The sequence below is a fragment of the Podarcis vaucheri genome (genome assembly GCF_965113315.1).
Source record: "Podarcis vaucheri genome assembly, chromosome: 9".
Classification (NCBI taxonomy): Eukaryota; Metazoa; Chordata; class Lepidosauria; order Squamata; family Lacertidae; genus Podarcis; species Podarcis vaucheri.
In genome coordinates, this window is record NC_138767.1 from 41,039,151 (window position 1) to 41,058,699 (window position 19,549).

Here is a 19,549-nt window from a genome sequence, read left to right on the forward strand (position 1 = left end):
TCCCATCATTCTTGGACATTGGCCATGCCAGCTGCGGCTGATGGCAGTTTAGCCCAAAACCCATTTAGGACATCAGTTTGGGGAAGGCTTTTGTGTGTAGGGTATTCTGCAGACATTATTTGAGGTATGATAAAGTTGAGAGTATGTGTCAGTGATCAGCACTGAAATCTCTAAATGTACCTGAGACCTTCATGTTTTAGCCTTTTAAAAATTAAATTCATGCATGGTTGGAATTGTGAACATATTTTAAAGGTTATAGAAAGCACTTGCTATCCAGTAATTGTATGAGCCACTTAGAATGAATTGATAATACTTTGGTTTACAGCAATTTAAAATCTGCTTGCTTGTGGCTCTGCTGGATCATCTGTAGAAATCAAATGAATTGATACCTTCCTAAAGTTGCTATTGGTTGTTAATGTTTAGGTCATAGCCCAAACATGTTCCTACTGGATTGTTAGCTTTCACATAGCAAACATCTCAGGTTGCAGCTTTTAGAATTGCAGGAGCTGGTGTGCTTCTTCTCAACATGCTCTATCCTGTATACTAAAATAACATCATCTGTGGGAGTCAACACCATCCTGACAGTTCATCTTTGTACTAGCAAGCTGCAATGCCACACTTTTTTTTTTAGTTAGCTATGAGTATTGCTATGAAGGAACATATCATAAAACTGGTATAGGTGAGGCATATGTTGCAATTTGGAATGTTTTCCAACAATTCTGTGCTTGTTTTTGGTGGGTGTTTGTAAAAAGAGCAGACTTTATGCACTCCCTATCTGCAGTTCAATGCCACTAAATATAGAGTGCTGATGGTAACATTTTAAAATTCACAGCCTTGCTTGCAATTCTTTTACTAACTTCTACTTATGGTTGGGTTCCACTGCTCTCTTGATTTTGAAGGTCATGGTAAAAAATCATTTCAAAATTATTGAGATGCCTAACTGAATCATTGCATGAATTTGGGATAATAATTCTGATTTGGAATATGGTGCACTGAAAAAGCCTTCTGGTTGATGAAACTGCAATGTGGCTGCTTTCTCTCTTCTACCTTGCAGTGTATTTGTAGTCATCACTAGAGTCACTTTAGAAGCACTGTGTGATTCTTCACACATATCTTCTGAGCATAAAAACATCTGAAAGGGGTGATTCATCACGTGCAAACACATGGTAGGCACATCCTAGGTTCACCACAGCTCACATGGTGGACATACGGGAAAGACATCTGCTTTAAAAAATTTGAAGCCTTCTTGAGTAATGGGGTGCTATAGAAGTAAGATGGGGTTGGAAGGAAGAGTGCCTCTTCCTTTGACAACAGTGAGCAGCACTCAAGCATGCTGTATAGGTATTTAACTGTCAGAGCTATCTATCTATCTATCTGCTGTCTGTCTGTCTGTCTGTTTGTTTGTATATTAGTTATAGGGAAGTTAATTCTGTCTGCATATCTTTTTAAAAGTGAGATGACATAGTTACTATGTCATGTAGATGTCCTCTTGTGACTTGATCTTGTTCCTCACAACTCTGAAACAAATCCCATAGAGTTCAGCAGACTGGCTTCCAGTTAAATGTGTGTAGGCTTGTAACCATAACTGCTATGCAGATATTTAAAAGAACAAGTCTTCATAAGCTTTACTGCAACACATGCCTTTAGTGAAAATACAAGATACTGCATATTTTCCACATGCTGAGAGAATTGTTAATTCATCAGTGTACTTGGACATTAGTTCATATTGTGAACAATGCAACAGCTGGCAAATGCAGTAATTAATTGAGTCTGCTTTGTAGCATTTTCTAATATCCTGTCCGTATTGGATAATTTGTCAAAGTATTTTAAAGCTTCTTAATTAAGATCTCCAAATTACTGACTATTGTAACTTAAATCCAAATACCCAAGCAATCTTGTTCTTTAAGGTTCACCATAATATTAACACAGAGATTAGTGTGCTATTCACTTCAGAATGAAGCGGGAAATGCTTTACTTTGTAGCCTTCTGTTTAAGTGGCACACTTCAGCATACCTATTTACATCTGGTTTCTAAACAGGCAATCTAAGAATGCAGCAGAAAAGTGGACCAGTTGTGCTAGCAGAGGAGGCGAAGAACCCAGCCATGGAAAAGCTGGAGCTTGTAAGAAGATGGAGCCTAAATACTTACAAGGTTTGTATATCATAGTTGCAGTTTAGATCCCACAGATGCAAGCTAAGCATTCTCTCTTGGCCTGTTGGCTAAGAGGAAGCACTGTTTCCAATGCTTCACATGTAAAAGGATTTGGCATTTTACCAGAATTAGAAGTCTTAAGAGACTGACGTGCATTTTGAAAATTTAATCTCCTTCTGCTACAGTGACCCCTTGGGATGAAGAGAGGCTTTTGGAATAGTGACATGTAATAAAGGAACCTAATTTGTTTTTCTAAAATTTACTTCTTCAAGATTATTTTGAGTACTGTGTGAACTTCTTAATAAAGTGGGCTATTAAGTAATTGCTTTGAAGTTATTTGAATTGGTCATCTCCTAACAGAACTGCTGAAATTGGCAAGAAATGCAACACGTGTGTAAGATTTACACACAATAAGATCTCTAATTTCATTGTTATGTGTGCTGCTCATTATGTAGTCGGTAGATTTTAGATTGGAAAGGAAGGGGCAGTGTGTGTTTTAATGGTGCTGTATTGTGCTTAGGGTGTATAATTTATTACGTCATTTTGCAGCATATTCCCAGTGAAATTAATATTCACACCTTTAATCTGAAATATACTGTTGTTTACTAGGACAAGACTCTGCCCTACCTATAAAGACTGCTTATACTGCTACAGCTATATATGTACTTAAAATAGAAAACAAACTATTTTTGCTTCTGAGTTATGATTTTTCTTACTAGCATAATTATACTAAAGGCAGCGGGAAGTATTCTTCCAAACCTGGGAAGGATATTTTATTTATTTACACCATTTGTATACCACTTAATATACAAAAATGTATCTTAGCGGTGTACAATAAACTAAAACAGCAGCAACAAACGTTACAAAAATACCAGGGAAACCATTCATATAGCTTACTAATAAATAAAGACTGCTATAAATTCCTTCTTCTGACACATTTCTTCCCTGAGCACCTCTCAGTCGCCTGGCTCTCACCCATGGCCCAAACAAACTCACTGATTACTCCAAAAATCTCACATCAAAGAAGGTCCGTAGAAACCGGCGACATCACCGTAGTTTCCAACTTTAGGCACCAAGGAAACGCTAGGATGCCAAACTTTTTCAGCTTAGGAAAATGTAGTATAAGTAACCATTAATGGATTTCTTCCTCATATAGCTAGTTCAAAGACACATTACATCTTTCCCATATGTATGTGCACCTCACATGGAGAAACTTAATGTGCCTGTTTATACCTATTCATAGATGAGCTCATTTATAAATGAGTGACAAAATGTGTCCATGGGCTGACTGTTACCTTGCCCTCAGCTTTGTGCACCTCACTTCTGCATGTTGACATAGCATGTTAAGGCTGATCTGCATGCATTGTTTCAACAAAGTTCAGGCTCACATGCTTAGATTCCCTCCCTCATTTTCTGATTCACAGCAATTACAGTATATAAATGCCACTTTCAGCATGGGAGTGGCTAACTGGCTATATCCGTGATCCATGACTTCCACATTGTTTTTTTCCATTTACATGTATACCTATTGAAAGTTAGAATTTCTTTCAATGCGGAATCAGGAAATTGTATTGTGTGTGAAGTGGGCCATATGGAACTTGGTAATTTTAAGCAGGGTTGTGAATTGGTTCCCTGCTCCCAGAGTCTATTATTCTGTGCTTTCATGTTTGATCTTTTTCGTTGATGGAAAATTGTAAGAATTATGATTGTTTCAAAACTTGCTGCTGTATTTGCTCTTGATCATGTTTTCTGTTTATCTGCTCACCGTTTGGCTGCCTCATCAGTTGCTGAGGACAGTATTCCTCATTAAAGTTCCTGTAACTTTTTTTAAAATGCAGTGGTTTCTTTCTTCACATTTCATTGTGGCCCTGTGCTTGGTTTACTATTCAGAATATTGGTGAGTTTCTTTGTGTGTTACAGCATATTTACTTAAGCCCACACAGAAGATTGACTAATACTAAAATCTGCTCTCTATTTTTCAGGATGAATTGAAATCTTTTTAATGAGCTTTTTCAGTCTCGAATGGCTACATAGCAGCAGTAACCCAAAATGACACTTTTACCCTTTAATCTGAAAAATACACTTGTTCTTTTTTCGCATACAGAACCAGTATGAATTGTACTAGCTTGCTCTAATTGGCTTTTCACAGAGTTAAGTGAGTGGAATACATACTACAGGGATCACAGATCTACTTTTTAGAGTTCTAGATCAACATTTGAATCACTAGTGTGGTGTACTCAGTATTTTAATATAATTTTTGGAGTCCTAAACAGGCTACGAATTGTGAAGAAAGCTTCTTGGGTGTGTTTTATTTATTTAGCAAAATATTTATACTGCCTGATTGTAAGAAAATTGTAATTTTACACTTTGTTTTGCAAACTTTGCAGTGTACTCGCCAGATTATCTCTGAGAAGCTGGGTCGAGGCTCACGAACAGTAGATTTGGAATTGGAAGCTCAAATAGAAATACTGAGGGATAACAAAAAGAAGTACGAGAATGTCCTGAAATTGGCACAAACATTGTCCACACAGCTTTTCCAGATGGTGAATACCCAAAGACAGCTGGGAGATACATTTGCAGACTTGAGTTTGAAATCATTAGAACTCCATGTAAGCATTTAATTGCAATAGAAAAATAGTAAAGTTACAGGAAAATTGGAAATGCCTCCATTTGTTTAGTCTAATTTTTAGTACGATTGCCTGATAACAGATAGCATAATTTTAAAAAAGAGAACAGCATGAATTGTTGCCTTGCATGTTAATCACTAGCTTTCTCGCTCAGTGGGGCGGGGAAGCCTTTTTTACTTATCAGGTCAGATCACCTGGTGTTACAACTATTTCAGTGGACACCATCTCCCTGCCTAGAGAAAAGAAAGGGGATGGACAACTGAAATTGCAGCTAAAATGGAGCAAAAGTATCCCTGACCAGGAAGGGAGTTCGCATTGAAATCCCCAGCAGGGTTCAACTCCTTATGCATCCTTATTTCTGCAGGGTTCAAATATGCAAGCTAGTTCCTAGGGTGGGGGGTGGGGGAACCTAGCTCATGCACTTGAGCCCCACAGGATTAAACTTGCCAGACAAGAGCCGATGTGCAGAGATTTTGGTCCTGCATTCCCTAGGGGTTGGCTGTGTAAGCAGCTGATCCAACCATGTCTCCACCTGCCCCACATCTAACATCACATGACATCAGTTGTGAAGCATGTGGGAATGGTTTTGGGAAATGGCTTCACAAGCCAAGTGGGGAGGCCTGGTAGCCCAAATCTGGCACATAGGCCGGGGTTCCCCATGCCTACTCTAGCTAATCTCTGCACATTTGTTTCAATTTTTGCAATAAGCTAATTTAGGGCAGAAACTGTACCTATTTGTGCTTAATGTTAAGCCATGGTTTCTTATACAAACCGTGAGTTATTCCACAGATGATCAGACAACAGTTTCTCCAAAACTTGCTTTGTTTTTCAGCTAGTTTTGCCTTGTGCCTTTGTAGTTTGGTGAGCATTTGGGATGCAGTAGCCCAACTAGCCAATAATGCTTGAGTGTTTGTGCATTACACTAAGCCATAGTTAAAACAAATCAAGTTCATAAGCTAAAAATAAACCATGGCTTCAGATGATGATTTGCTGGAAGTAAATGAACCATAATTAAACCACTGGGTATGATTTGCACGTATTAGCTAAGCCATGGATTAATAACGTTATCGTAGTGTTATGTACAAACAGGACACCACAATTTTTACCCATAGAAAAGCCATTCCACTTTTAAAATGATTATAGACTTGTGGCATATAGAATAAAGTTCTTACAAATGGAGAATTCAATTTTGTGAGAGAAGCTAATCAGTAAGCTAACACAGGCTATTTTAAGGCTTTGAAGTCTCTTGATTACTATGAATAGTGTCAATAATTTGGCGTTTAATAAATAATGGAAAGTTAAGCATTCAAAAACACTGTTATATTTCCAATCTCTTAACAGGAGGAATTTGGATACAATGCAGATACTCAGAAACTTCTTGCTAAAAACGGTGAAACTCTACTTGGGGCAATTAACTTTTTTATTGCTAGTGTGAACACTTTGGTGAACAAAACTATTGAGGACACGTTAATAACCGTGAAACAATATGAAAGTGCCAGGTAATGGATTATACAATATTATCTGATGCCTTCCTGAAGTATGTAGTTTTAACACATAGGCTAGTTGTTTGTTGAATTTTGAGTTTAGATATCATTAAGACATACTGTCCACAGAAACAAATTCAAATATACAGTCTGAGGCATTTTTACCCCGCTGTTTAACCCGAAAGCCCTCACCAGCTTACATGAGATCAATAGCAAACAAAGCAGTCCCTGCCCTCGGGCTTAAGACATGACATAAAAGGAAACAGGGATGTGGAGGGCAGGTGAAAACTACCCAACTGATGCACCAGTTACAAATTTATAAGTATGTCAGGAAACCATATTATGTAGCTACAGCCTTTTTCATACCTTTTCTTTCTGATCCTTTTCCACTGCTGAAGAAGCAAGCTGCTGTTCATCTTCGAAATTAATCTATTTGAGGGTGTGAGTTGATGTGGGGAACATTTCAGAGAAAGATCTGGCTATGCCATAGTTTCCAGTACTTGCTTGTAAATGACTTTATTTTTATCTTACTCATTTAATATATACCACTCTGTACTGAAGACAGTCTCTATACAGTTTACAAAATAACAATTACAATACAAGACAAGACAATGAATACTGAGAAATTACCATATAATTCACTGCCATAAAACATTTTTAAAAAAGCAGCAAAGCTACAGATTTTGAGACATCTTTATATAGAGTTCAGCCTCCCTCTTGCCAAGGCACATTCCGACTCACAAAATGAAACACTTACCCCGTTAACACATACACATCACACACACATTCTGCCTGTATTTATATAAATCATACATCACCTACTAATCATTCAGTACTACACACACATCCACCAGTACACACAATCACTCTCCCACTCAGTCACAACCGCTATCACCCGTCACCCTTCCACTCAACAAAAATGTACTGCAGAAGCACCAGGAGACAATGAAACCATTCACTGACAGAACCACATAAATGACACTACACATTGCCACCCATCCGTCACTCAGAGATTCGCTGTTCCTGATAGCAATCTGGCTCTCACCCGGATTGCTCTGTCTCACCCAAAGATGTGTTGAACTGCACACACCCCTCCCTGGTACTTCTTTCTGTCACCAAAGGGCCCTCAGACAATTAAACCCATCAAGAGGCATTCCAAAAGGCAAAACTTGAAGGAGGGGCGCTCAGCCTTGCTGGTTCTGTAGCTCTCTGAGTGGATGGCAGTCATTAGCTGGTTCCACACTTCCTCTGCAGTTCTGCTCCAAAAAAATGACTCCCAGGGCACCCAGTTGCAAAGTCGTAAAAAAGTCAGTATCTCCCTCATAGAGTGCTATAGTCTCATTGATGAGGGGAAGGGTAGAGATCAGTCAAGGGTGGAAATGCCATCCATTATTGCTTAAAAATATTCTAAAGCAAGGGTGGGAAACCTGTAGCCCACAGGCCAAGCTTGGCCTCCTAGACCTCTCTATTTGGCCTGCTGAGCCATTTCCCCTAAACCACACCCGCCATTGGAGCAGGTATCAACATGCCTACAAAGTAATAATTAGGAGCTTAAAGTTTGCTATTGATTTTTCCTCTACTGGAGAAAGGTGCGCTCCCGCCACTTGTTGGGTGCACCTTGCTCATACAGCACCAAAGGTTTGCATTGAAACGCTGTTAAAATGAAGCGTGTTCTTTGCATTTTAGCAACAGCTTCAAGGCAGACTGCTTGGTGCTATAGGAGCAGCAAAGCCCCACATACTGTGGTTCCCAAGTGCCCAACAACCAACTGGCTGTAGAGTGCTTAGGAAGTGCTGTGCAATGGACTTTCATGGGTGGGACAGCCCACCTGCCAGTCTTCAATCATAATGAAGTCAGGTGATTGACAGATGGGTTGTACTATCAAAGCTGGCCCATGTGGTTTGGTCAGATAAAGATCTGGCTCATCAAGCCAAAAAAAGTTTGCCACCCATGTTCTGTAGCTTACAGTATTGCAAAATACCCTGCATGCTCCCATGAGCATTATTGTTAAAACCTGCAATATGAATGCTATCTGATCTCCCCTGCTCATTTATAACCAATTCCTACCAGGCACAGAAAGTGGAACTATTTGTAAGAGGCTCCAGATGACAAAATAAAAGATTTTAGCTTCCCCCATATTATCATACATTTGTAATCTTTTGAAAACATCTGTTACATGTATTGGTGAGACCCAGGGTAGTGTGAGAAGAGCAATAGATTGTTGTTAAGTAAGCAGACAGACTTATTGGTTATCACTCTGTGATTACTTCGGTCCATATCATATTCCCAAATGGGAGCCTTTGTTCCCTTTTTCTGATTGCAAGAACTGATACCTGGGTTACTTGCGTGGACAGGGATGATATGTAAGCCTTTAAAATGGGGGGCAGAATTATATGTGTTTCTATTGCTCCATGCAAATATGCACAGGTCATTTTAATTCTTTCTTCTTCTCAGGATTGAATATGATGCTTATCGCACAGATCTAGAGGAGCTGAATCTTGGCCCACGAGATGCAAACACATTGCCAAAAATTGAGCAGTCGCAACAACTATTCCAAATACATAAGGAGAAATATGACAAAATGCGCAATGATGTATCAGTTAAATTGAAGTTTTTGGAGGAAAACAAGGTAAGGAACTGCATTACTTCCTAATTTGCTATATACTTGAAATTCAACTTTGCATTATCAGCTATATATTAGATCATGCAGTCTATTGAATTTGATTATTTCTGTCTCTTTTCTAAACTATTTAAACTTCTGGCAGGTAAGTCCTAGAATAGATTTGAGTAAGAGCATTAAATCAGATTCTTTTTCTATTCTTAACTCCTTTTTGTTTTTCTTGTTTGTGCGTAGCACGACACCTTAAAATTATTTCAGTGCCATATTGACAACAAGGGGTTGATAATGTACCTGACTATTCATGAGGACCCTTGGAGCCCTTGAAGACAGATAAAATCAGGGCTCAACTGATTATAAAAGTTCACCACTGTAAAGGGAGGAGTGGAACGCTAACCCTGCTGGTAATTTTGGCTGCTGAGCTACCAGTGACATGGACACAAGTTTCAACCCCTGCCACTGATCGATAGTCTAGCAGAAGTATGTAATGAACAGCCACAGCAATTAACAGTCCTGCTTTACTGCAAGGGAAAGTGTGACACATACACGCCTTCTAGAGGTGATATTAGCCCCCTCAGTTCTGAAATAGTTGTCATATTTGGTGAAATTAAAATGATTCATTGTCTGGCAAGCATAAGTTTTGCCAGCACTCTTCCCTTCCTAGAACTGCTTTTGTTTTGAGTTCTAAATTAGATTGCAAATTCATTTTTTATCTGAAGCTTGAGATGTCGTCTAACGTTGTATGCTTACTTGCTTCAGTTTTTGGAGAAAAGCTCAGAACATGAACTGAATGTTTCTCTTTCTGACATTTGTGTATTACTGGAAACCAAACTCTGTAATTTTGGGTGGTTGGTCAGTGTTTGCTGGCCAATATCATTGAGTTCCAGTTGCAGTACTACCATTAGTAGACCTCTGTTTCCTGACCAAATATGTCATTTTGGCTAAATATGTGGAATGTAACAGCTATAGCTATAGCTATTGTTGTTAACATATAAGTAGTGTCAATTGCTGTCAGAATTGGAGTACAATGAACTTCTATACAAAAAGGGACCAAGACTTTTTTTTATTCTCTATTTGACAAGTAGCTGCGTTGGGCAAAGGCAAACCTCCCAAAAGATTTATTTCATGTGTAATAGCCCACTGATTAAAAGTGCTAGTTTGAAGCAGTAGGACAACTATATAATGAGCCACTATCTGACTGGTTAATAGTTCTATTTGCACCATGTTAAGCAGCAATTTGGTATCTACCACATTGAAGGTACATATATGTACTTCTAAGACAGTTCCATATTTATACCTGTTGTGTTGGCTCCTTACAGGGAAATGAGTGGCAAAAGCTGTGTGCAAGCTGTGTCTGATGTGCGTGGGTTGAAAGGAGGGGAAGGTGGAGACTTCATCCTATGGACTGAATGCGGTTCTGTAATATTTGTCAGATAGTCAGTTCACTTGAAATGCTGCAGGTTTCCCCTTTGCATCATTTTCAGAAATTTGCTAAGGATAGTAATTTGAAGGTCAATAATTCTTATGTTGATTGTCTTTGAATTCTGTCACAATGACTTCATTAGCTATAGACACCCTAAGGGGAAGGAACTTTGGCAGCCATTCAAATGTTAAGATAAATTGATATCTTTGCTCTCTTCACAAAAAAATAAAAAGCTGTACTGACAATGTGCAGTGATAAGTGTCTGTAAGATGTCAAAAACTCTTTTGACAGTTAGTAGCGCTACCTGTTATTCTAGCCTAGTCTATGTTTGCACAGATTGCACCTTATTAAATGTAACCAACAATATCCACTCTTGTATAGATCTCTGCACATTTTGAGTAGCAGAATATTCTGAAATGTCATCCACATCTGGTGTAAATAGTTTTGCAATGACGCAATCTGTGGCAGTGATGGAAGGTCCTGCTAGGATCAGCATGCTTCTGTTTGCACACTAGTGTTTCCATAAGTGCCTCATATAGTATTTATTCACTGTGGGGAACAGCAAATTCTGGTAAGTTCCCCTTGATTTTGAGCCACATGCAGGCAAAAGTCAGAGGAATTTATGGCACCCAAATTGGGGGGGGGGCATTTTCTCTTGGAAATCACTCTTCTTGATTTTGTCTATTTGTAACCATGAAGCACTACTTATGTCTGTGGATTAGTTTTGGACATAGCAGTCCCCTCTTCCTTCTCTTCCATACACACAAGAAAAAGATATAAAATTTCTTCTGCTTTAGAGAATCTCCAGCCTGTGGGCATAGTTTGACCTGGCATGGATCCCAGTATGGCTGTTTTCCCCAAGCTACACCCTCCTGCACCACACCTGACATCATGTGGGGTTGGTAGAAATGTAGCAGCCAAGGAACAATTGGGAGCCTTAAAGTCCTTCCGGTCGTTCCTTGGCAAGGAATGCTCACTGTTGGTGCCAATCATTTGATCAGCAGTAACAGCATACAGAAAGCTAGATTTCAGGGGACAGGATTTTAGCATTCTCCCAGCTTTCCTCAGGGACATACCTGCTATTTGAGATTCAAAGCTAATGATTCAAAGTTGTGGCTAAGAAGAAGCCTTTAAATATTTGATACTGAAAGATAGAGGAATATAGGAATTTAAATAATTGCCTGAAAATAATTTTGCAGGCCTCTGGATTGTAGTGAAATCCACTTCTTCATGGGAAGATTTGAGGGAACATAATTGTTTTGCAATATCCTGTTTTTGCACTGCGTTGATCTTAGAAGGGTGTGTGGGAGCTATGGGACCTATAATTTTCTCCCTTAAGATGCTGAGTTCTATACCATACACTCCTTTAAAGCACCTGCGTCTCCAAGAAATAAATGTAAAGTGTTAAAACTTCAGGACAATGGAACTTCCAGAAGATCTGTCATCTTAAATAACTATATGTGGCATGGCACACATATCTTTTAGTTTGAGGTTACTTCAATAATTCAAAAATGCATTTAAAAGCCTTTGCTGTCTTCTAATGATGGCATTAGTAAACGATAAAGCTACAGTTATAGCAACATTCATAAAAATGTGCTCTGTCCCATACATTCTCAACAGTTCTGAACATTTTGAACACAAGCTAGTTTTATAGATGTGCATTTAGCGTTCAAATAGTAAATGAAAAAAGCATACATTGTTCCTTGTTGCCACTTCCCTTTTTATAGAAAGTATTCAGATATGATGGGTTGAATCCTATGCTTGCACTACAGAACTTTCAGTTATGCTCCTTCCCTGCACCCAAAAAAAAAAAACAGTTCTGGGGGACCTCCAACGTTTGGAATACGATTTTGGGGGCTTTTATGCTTTCTTTTACGTCAATGTTGCTCTATTGGTGTGTATGAGTATTGCTGACTATTATGGGCTGCCATTAAAAGTATTGTGAATTATAAGCGAATACATAAATCTAACTCAAAACACTTGATTTTAAAATTCTGTTTAGTCAGTAAAATACAGCAATGTCTAGGTGTGCTGTCTGAGTATTGTAATCAGATGTTCATATTATTTTAAGTGTGTCCATCCCACATAGTTCACCCACGAAGTCTGGTTTCCCAGCCTTTAGTTGTAAACACCCAAAAGACTGAATAGTAGAAGAAATGAACAATGAACAAATAGTTGCCATACAGCACTGATGCCTTTTTTCACACTGGCTTTTATTTTGATGTGTTGCAAGATTGCCACTCTATATTTTTGCTTATTAAAGGGAAGGAATATCAATTGAGATCGTATTTGTTTGCCTTGTAGCAAAAGTTGCTGCAGGGAGCCCAAGTGGTAACTGCTACAGTTAACTGATGTAGCATATTTCCAGACGTTCTGGAGCAGGCATAGGCAAACTCGTCCCTCCAGATGTTTGTGACCACAACTCCCATCATCCCTGATGTTTAGGGATGATGGGAGTTGTAGTCCCAAAACATCAGGAGGGACGAATTTGCCTATGCCTGTTCTGGAGGGATAGTCATGTTTAGCAAAACTATTGTAGCAAAACTAAAAAAAGACTTGTAACACTTCAAAAACTAACAAATTTATTATGGCATAAGTTGTGGATCAGATTCATGGAAGTTTTTGTCCTAAGCTAGAAGATGTGTGGGGAGAGAGAGAGAGGGAGAGAGAGAAGTAGGTAGGTAGTTCTGGAGGAAACAAAAGTCAATTTTGCAGAGGTGACATAATAACAGAAAAGGATAATAGTACTGCTAAATTTTAAGAATATCCACGGATCAAAATTGAGTATGTATGTGAAAAGATGAAGCAGACGCCTCTCTTATAGGAGTCCACAACTTTTATTTTACTAGTCTCCTTCAGGGGTTTCCATCCATTCAGTCATCTGCAGCATTTGTTCCGCTCTTCTGGACATATCTGATAGAAATTCATTCTTACTGTTTTCACCTGAATGGTGTCCATTGTCCCTCCTGGACACTTAGATTGGAATATTGGCTGAAGTGTTTTTCAGCAATGTCCTGTGAAGAAAGTGGCAGTCCATTCCCCTTTTTTGTTATTTATAATTAAAAACCACTCATCTGTATGTAGCATCATTTGAATTATGTGCTTTGTGCTGTTGTCATTTTGAAGAATGTCTGCAGATGTAGAATGTTTGGCCTACCTCCTGATGATGGTAGCTTGTTGGAAGATACTTGACATAATCCAGGGTGTGCTGTGGCTTAAGAATGTAGGATTTTTTAAATTCTGAAGCTCCAAAATTTTGGGGTACTCTCTTTGCTTCCATACACTGCACTCTTGTTTTCTTCTCATATCAACAGCTACTGATTCCACATCTGCACAGCTTTTTAACTGTGAAGAATGTTGGAAAACTATTTGTTTGTTCTTAAAACTGGAACACCTTGGGGTTAACCTCTGATCATCTTTGATATTCAATTACATGCCTTTTCATCTTTAACTTTATCCTTGTCCACAGGTGAAAGTATTGCACAATCAGCTTGTTCTGTTCCACAATGCCATTGCAGCATACTTTGCGGGGAATCAAAAACAGCTTGAACAGACTCTTAAACTATTCCATATCAAATTGAAAACGCCTGGAGTAGATGCTCCATCCTGGCTTGAAGATCAGCAATAGGACCACAGCATGAAGATCCCTTGATCAACCAAGAATATTGTACACCTAATGAGAATCAATGAATTTGTATAAGGAGGACTGTTTGTAATGATACTTGCACAAGCAGCTTTAATTTCCCCCTTGATAATAATTACTATAATAGTTTGGGAGGGTGGATGGATGTAACCAAATGTAACTTGCCATTTCAGAAACAGATCTTTTTTGTATTTGAGGGTGGATGGTTTTCTGTAGTAGGGAAATATAGATTTGCACTGACAAAGATGTTCGTGATCTCCGGTAATTGTGGTGGCTAGATGAGAATTTTTTCAAAGGGAGATGCTCATGGTTTGTATCAACCTCAGATATTTTATATAAATGTATTAAGCTTCTCTAAAGATTCTTTTTTCATGTAAATGTGTTAAAAGAATAAATGTTTTACAGAGTAATAATATAAGGAAGGCCTTCAAGCAACATCCACAAAATATCAGTGGCTGGCTGATACGTGGAATTGCAGCAAATAGCTTTTTTAAAAAATGTTGGATCATTCAATTTTGTGGTTCAGAAACACTAAATATAGAATTGCCCTCTTGGTCTGAAGCTTTGAAAACACATTTTAGCATTGTAAAGATGAACTGTTGGAGAAGCAGACCATAGCCCTACTTCTTTAATATTTAAATGTCTATTAAAAAAAATACCTTTACTTGCCTTAAATTCAGAAGTGCCTTTTGCAACACACTTTGTACACAGTGTACATAATCTGTAAGAAACCCTCTTTGGATTGATGACTTTTTAAAGAGACAGTCTGAGGCCAGTCTGGGTTGTGTGTGCTTCTGTTGAACGGCAGACCATGTCATATGACTAATATGACTGATTGTTTCTTTTCTCAATCAATAGTGTAACCTTTATTAAACATACATTTCTGTTCTCTTATAGCCTTTTAAAATTCACTGTTATGGAGCATCCTCAATTGCACATTATCCACTGCTTTTTGTGTTTATATAAATGAAGTAAAAATAACTTAACACAGTTTATATGGATTGTACAATTATGTATTATATGTTGAAATGATTCAGTTGCTTCTTTAAATGGTTTAGTTTAAGTCTTAATGTAATGTGTGTATCAAGTACATTTTAAATCATTCCTTATTACATTCTTGTCTGTTCAATGACTTTTTGCAATTGGATTTTTTCTCTTGCAATAACTTTACCAAGTTACCATTCCTCAGAATGTGCCTCCATTGTTAACTTTGTTTTCATACTAAAGGTGTTTGCTGCAGTCTGTTTCCTTTATTTCATGGGATTTGTGGATTAACGTTTGCACAAACCTTTTTCTTCCAGCTAAGCCTTGGGGATACTTTTATTAGCCATAGCCCTACAAACAAGATATGATTAGCTGCCTTTCTGACTGGAACTTTTCCCCTCCAATGGCTTTTTTCCTCCACTGCTAGAAAGGGAAGCAAATGTTCTTGAGGAAGCAGGGCTATAGCAGAAATGTACTCTTCTTCACCCTCTTTGTTCACATTCCTTCAAACAGCATGTTCTGTTGCTTTGTCTTGTGTGGACTTACAGCTGGAACGTTGGAGATGTGACAAAAACCTATCAGGGTAGGCAAGGTGAGTCTGTGGTACCAAAAAAACCACAAATCCTCTGAATAGAAGTGGTATTCATGTGTTTTCATGTATTATAATGTTTTTAAATGTTGACAGCTAAGTTAACAATCATCCTGGCTTTTGTACTAGTTGGCTAGAAATTTGCTTGACATATAAACAAAAACTTTCTAAACTGTCTCTTCCCTGTTTACATCCTCATGGCCACAGCTCTGTGAAATGGCTAACTCTCAAGATGACAATATAGCAAGCATAGCAAAACTTGTTTGTCAGCTGGGTAGATTTAGTTGTCTCCCCCTAATTCTTCAGTCTTTCCTATGACAGTTCTTTCTTTTTTAAGTACCTAGCCCCATTTATCATTTTATACTTTCCTCCAGCCGTAGGCTGTGCTGCTGGAATCCTTCATAAGTTTCAACTTCGCGTGTGACATCTCCATGCAGTAAAATGGCTAAACGGAGGCTGGGTGCTGCCTTGAGCTTTCAAACTTCCTCCTTTAAAATTTATCTGGCATTTTCACAAAGCAACTATTGGCCAAGTTTACATCTTTTGTGCTCAGTCTGATAATAACTGACTTCACAGAAACCCTGAGTTTGTTCCTAGAGTTCTGTTTTTACTTGTCACTGTCGTTTTCCTTCTCTATTTGCATTTCTCACTTCTTATGGAGCTGTGTGACATGGTGAATTTCTGTATATCAGTTTGAGAAATTGTCTGGAGGTACAGGCCATGAAATATTTATCAAAGAATTTCAAATTCTGCACTGAAGAATTTGAAATCATCGCACAAGGAAAATCATAAAATCTTTTGCAAAATAATCTACATATACAAATAGGTGTAAATTGAATGGGGTACTTTGTATTATGCAATCTACATATTTTTTTCCAGTGCTGCAGGTTGTCATACTGCCATACTGGTGTCAGAAGCATAGATGAGTAGTAACTGAAATAGAAATCAGGATCACTTTTGTCTCAGGGAGTTGGACTAGATGACCCTTGGAGTTCCTTCTTACTTTTTAGTTCTATGACTATGAACAGTAAGGCACAATGCAATCCCACTATAAATGCACTAGATTCCACCACTTTTCTAGTGCAAGCTTAAGTGCTTCTATGAAGGGTGCACTAGTAAACATTGCAGTGTCTAAGCTCTTAGTTGTAAGGATAGTTCTTTATGACTAGATCAAAGACACGGACTAGATCAAATCCAACTTGATGTGGACACAATAAAATGGAACATTCCAATGGATGCTTAGTGCTTTGATTTTAAAAAATAATAATAATCAAGGTTTGTAAGATACTATAGGGACTTGGATATCTTAGAAAGCTGGGATCAGGGAAGTGGGTGTTTTTGGAGGGGAGGAATTTTTTGAACTTTGTTAGGAGCATTGGCTTCTCTCCACTGAAAGGAAATAAACACAGATAAATGAATCCAAACCTGGAGTACCAGTGGCCTACTGTGGAGGTCCCTGCTCTACCCACCGAATGCATGAACAGGAGAAGCTACTACCAGTGGTAGTCAATGTACCATATTTCACTGCATAATAGTTGCACTACCACCCCTAAAAGCTGTCCCCAGAGCATTCCCCACGTAATAGCCGCAGCGGCGAAAATGCCTTGCCGGTGGGACATTAGTTTTGCCTAACAGCATTTGCCCGCTTTTGTAATTGAAATTGCTCTTAGCACAGCTGTTTCCCAGCCTCTTCCTGTTCCTACCTGTGGAACTTGCCTGTTGGCTGAGCCGGCCCTCAACCCACGGAGGATGAGGCAGCCTCGTGCGAGGAGCGAAAGCAGCAGCTGAGGAGGCCTCACCCGAGAGGAGTATGGAGATGGAGGAGAAATGTGGTGGCAAGGTCCTGGCCAGTGGCATGTGGCTTGGGCCCGTGGATATGCCCAGCAATTGTAAACTGCCTGCTCTAGAGGGGTGTGCGCCTAAGGCCCCTTGCAGTGGGCCTACTTCTCCATGGGGGGCTTGCAGGGCGGGGTTAAGAGACCAGGCTAAGCTATGCATTTACTGTATTTCACCACATAATGGTTTCCACCGCATAAGCCGCACCCCTCTTTTTTGAAAATAAAAAGCATTAAAAATGTAACTTATGGGTGAAATATGATAACCCTGGAATGAAGGAATATGGAACTGATCTAGCCAAGGAGCCACTGGACCCTAAGGTGTTCGTATCTATTGACAAATCTTGTGAGGCGTCTGAGCCACGCCTGTTTGCTGCGCCAGCCTGGAGGTGGTGCAGCAAATGTATTCTTTCCGCGCCCCACCTTCTACTCTGGCTGCCACAAATGGTGGAACACCAGATGCTGCAGTGATTCCCATCACTCACTACTTCCCTCCAGGAGTTGAGATTGTGCTCTTTATCTCATTGTTAAGGAAATTAAGAGGAGATAGTGAAGGATTTCACAACCACTCATTATACACTAGGAGTGTCCCATGTACCAAATAAGATGCAGGAGTTAAATACAAAATTCCTCACATGAATCTTGAAATAGGTTACTGACATGCTCTCTGTTGTTGCATAGATAGGCACATTTTGAGGTTCAGACGGCACATATTATCCAAAACTACTAAGTAATTCATGACTGAGCTGGATTGGTATTACAGTTAAACCGTGAACAATTAAACTGTCCTTGGTAGAGTGGCATACTGTTACCATTTTTGTTGCAGCTACTGTTGTTGGTGGGAGTTTGCTGTCTGCATAAATGATAAAGGGAGGCCTTCGTGTATATGTCATCCTCAGAGCTTGGTCCTCTCAAAACAATGTCGTAAGTGTGCAGAAGGACAGAACGTTTCCTACGAAGAATTGTGCACTGTGGGGGCAGCTGGCCACTGCCCATAACACAAACTCACAAACCCAAGTGGAAATTTTCCTCTGGGCTGTGAATATTCATAATGATGACTAGTAGAAATTACATAATCATTATTAGCATTACCATCCCTGACGCAATTCCAGTATGTGAACAAATAGGTCTACTTTCTCTAATTTCAACCGTAAGCTTGTATTTTCTTAGAAGGTGTATTACATTTTTGAGTGTGGCCTCTTGAGTGCTGTATTACTGTGCAAACTCCTTAAAGGTATCTGGAGGTAGTCCTTGGTCTGGATAATTAATGATATCAGTTGTGGGATTTAATTGTGAAATATACATTATCTACCATTGTTAAGTGCTTTAAGATTTCATTTGATCACAATGGGAGCGATTAAAGCACTTACGGTAATTGATTTTAATGCAGTAAGACATAAGTGTTTAGCTTTGGTTAGATTGTTTTCCTTAGGTTGTTTTCTCAATATGTCAGGAACAATTTCCTCTCCTAAAGGGAACCCCCTTTTTTGCAGAAAGCATGACAGAGTAAATAAGGATGGCCCCTCTCCCTGCTTTTGGCGGGACAGTAAGAATGTTTTGCTGTTGTAATATCATTTCTGCTTACAGTGCATTGATTTCAGCTTCTATGGTGTGTCTCTGTAAATGCACAAAATCCAGCAAACCTAGACACTAAACACTGGATTGGGAATGCTGGCCTGGAATCACTCAGATAGCACAAGTTCATGCAATTAACAGCAGGGTCGATTTCTGCTTTGACTTGGAGTGGGTTGCAAAGCATTGACATGAGTCTAGTAAAAATCAACAAAGGTGATGCCCCCTTAGCTGTAGTTGTTAATTATTAAGGAGACTTACTATAACAATAGTAACATTAAAAAACACAAAAACAAAAAAACCCAGCCAGTACAAAGCAGGGCTGTGTGAACCCTACAGAAGCGCATTCTGATTTAAAATAATTAAGAGTTACTTATATATATAGGTGGTGATGCTTGTGTGAGAATCTGAACTTTTAAAGGGTTTTTGCATAAGCCTGATGGCAAGCCTTCACCTTAAGCAGCCTCTGCCATCACTGATTGTGTTTTTTCTTTCTTTCTGGGTTTCAAAACACTGACTTCTCTCTTCTACTCACTATGTGCTGCTCCTGTGTGAACTGTCTAAGCTTCTCCCCTAGCATACCCTGGCCTCCCAGATACTCTGGGAATTTGTCAGAAATTATTA

General features: G+C 39.0%; 1 protein-coding gene across 3 annotated transcripts in view; it reads left to right on the top strand.

Moving 5' to 3' along the window:
• The window catches only part of ARFIP1 (ARF interacting protein 1), a 40,724-nt gene extending 25,540 nt beyond the window's left edge, over nt 1–15,184 (top strand). For all 3 annotated transcript variants that reach the window (XM_082237727.1, XM_082237726.1, XM_082237728.1), the window contains 5 exons: nt 2,039–2,151; nt 4,539–4,760; nt 6,120–6,277; nt 8,717–8,891; nt 13,772–15,184. In XM_082237727.1, the coding sequence (XP_082093853.1) occupies nt 2,039–2,151; nt 4,539–4,760; nt 6,120–6,277; nt 8,717–8,891; nt 13,772–13,930 (827 nt within the window). In that variant the 3' untranslated portion in view covers nt 13,931–15,184. The remainder of the gene's footprint in view (nt 1–2,038; nt 2,152–4,538; nt 4,761–6,119; nt 6,278–8,716; nt 8,892–13,771) is intronic.
• Nucleotides 15,185–19,549: the final 4,365 nt, after the last annotated feature.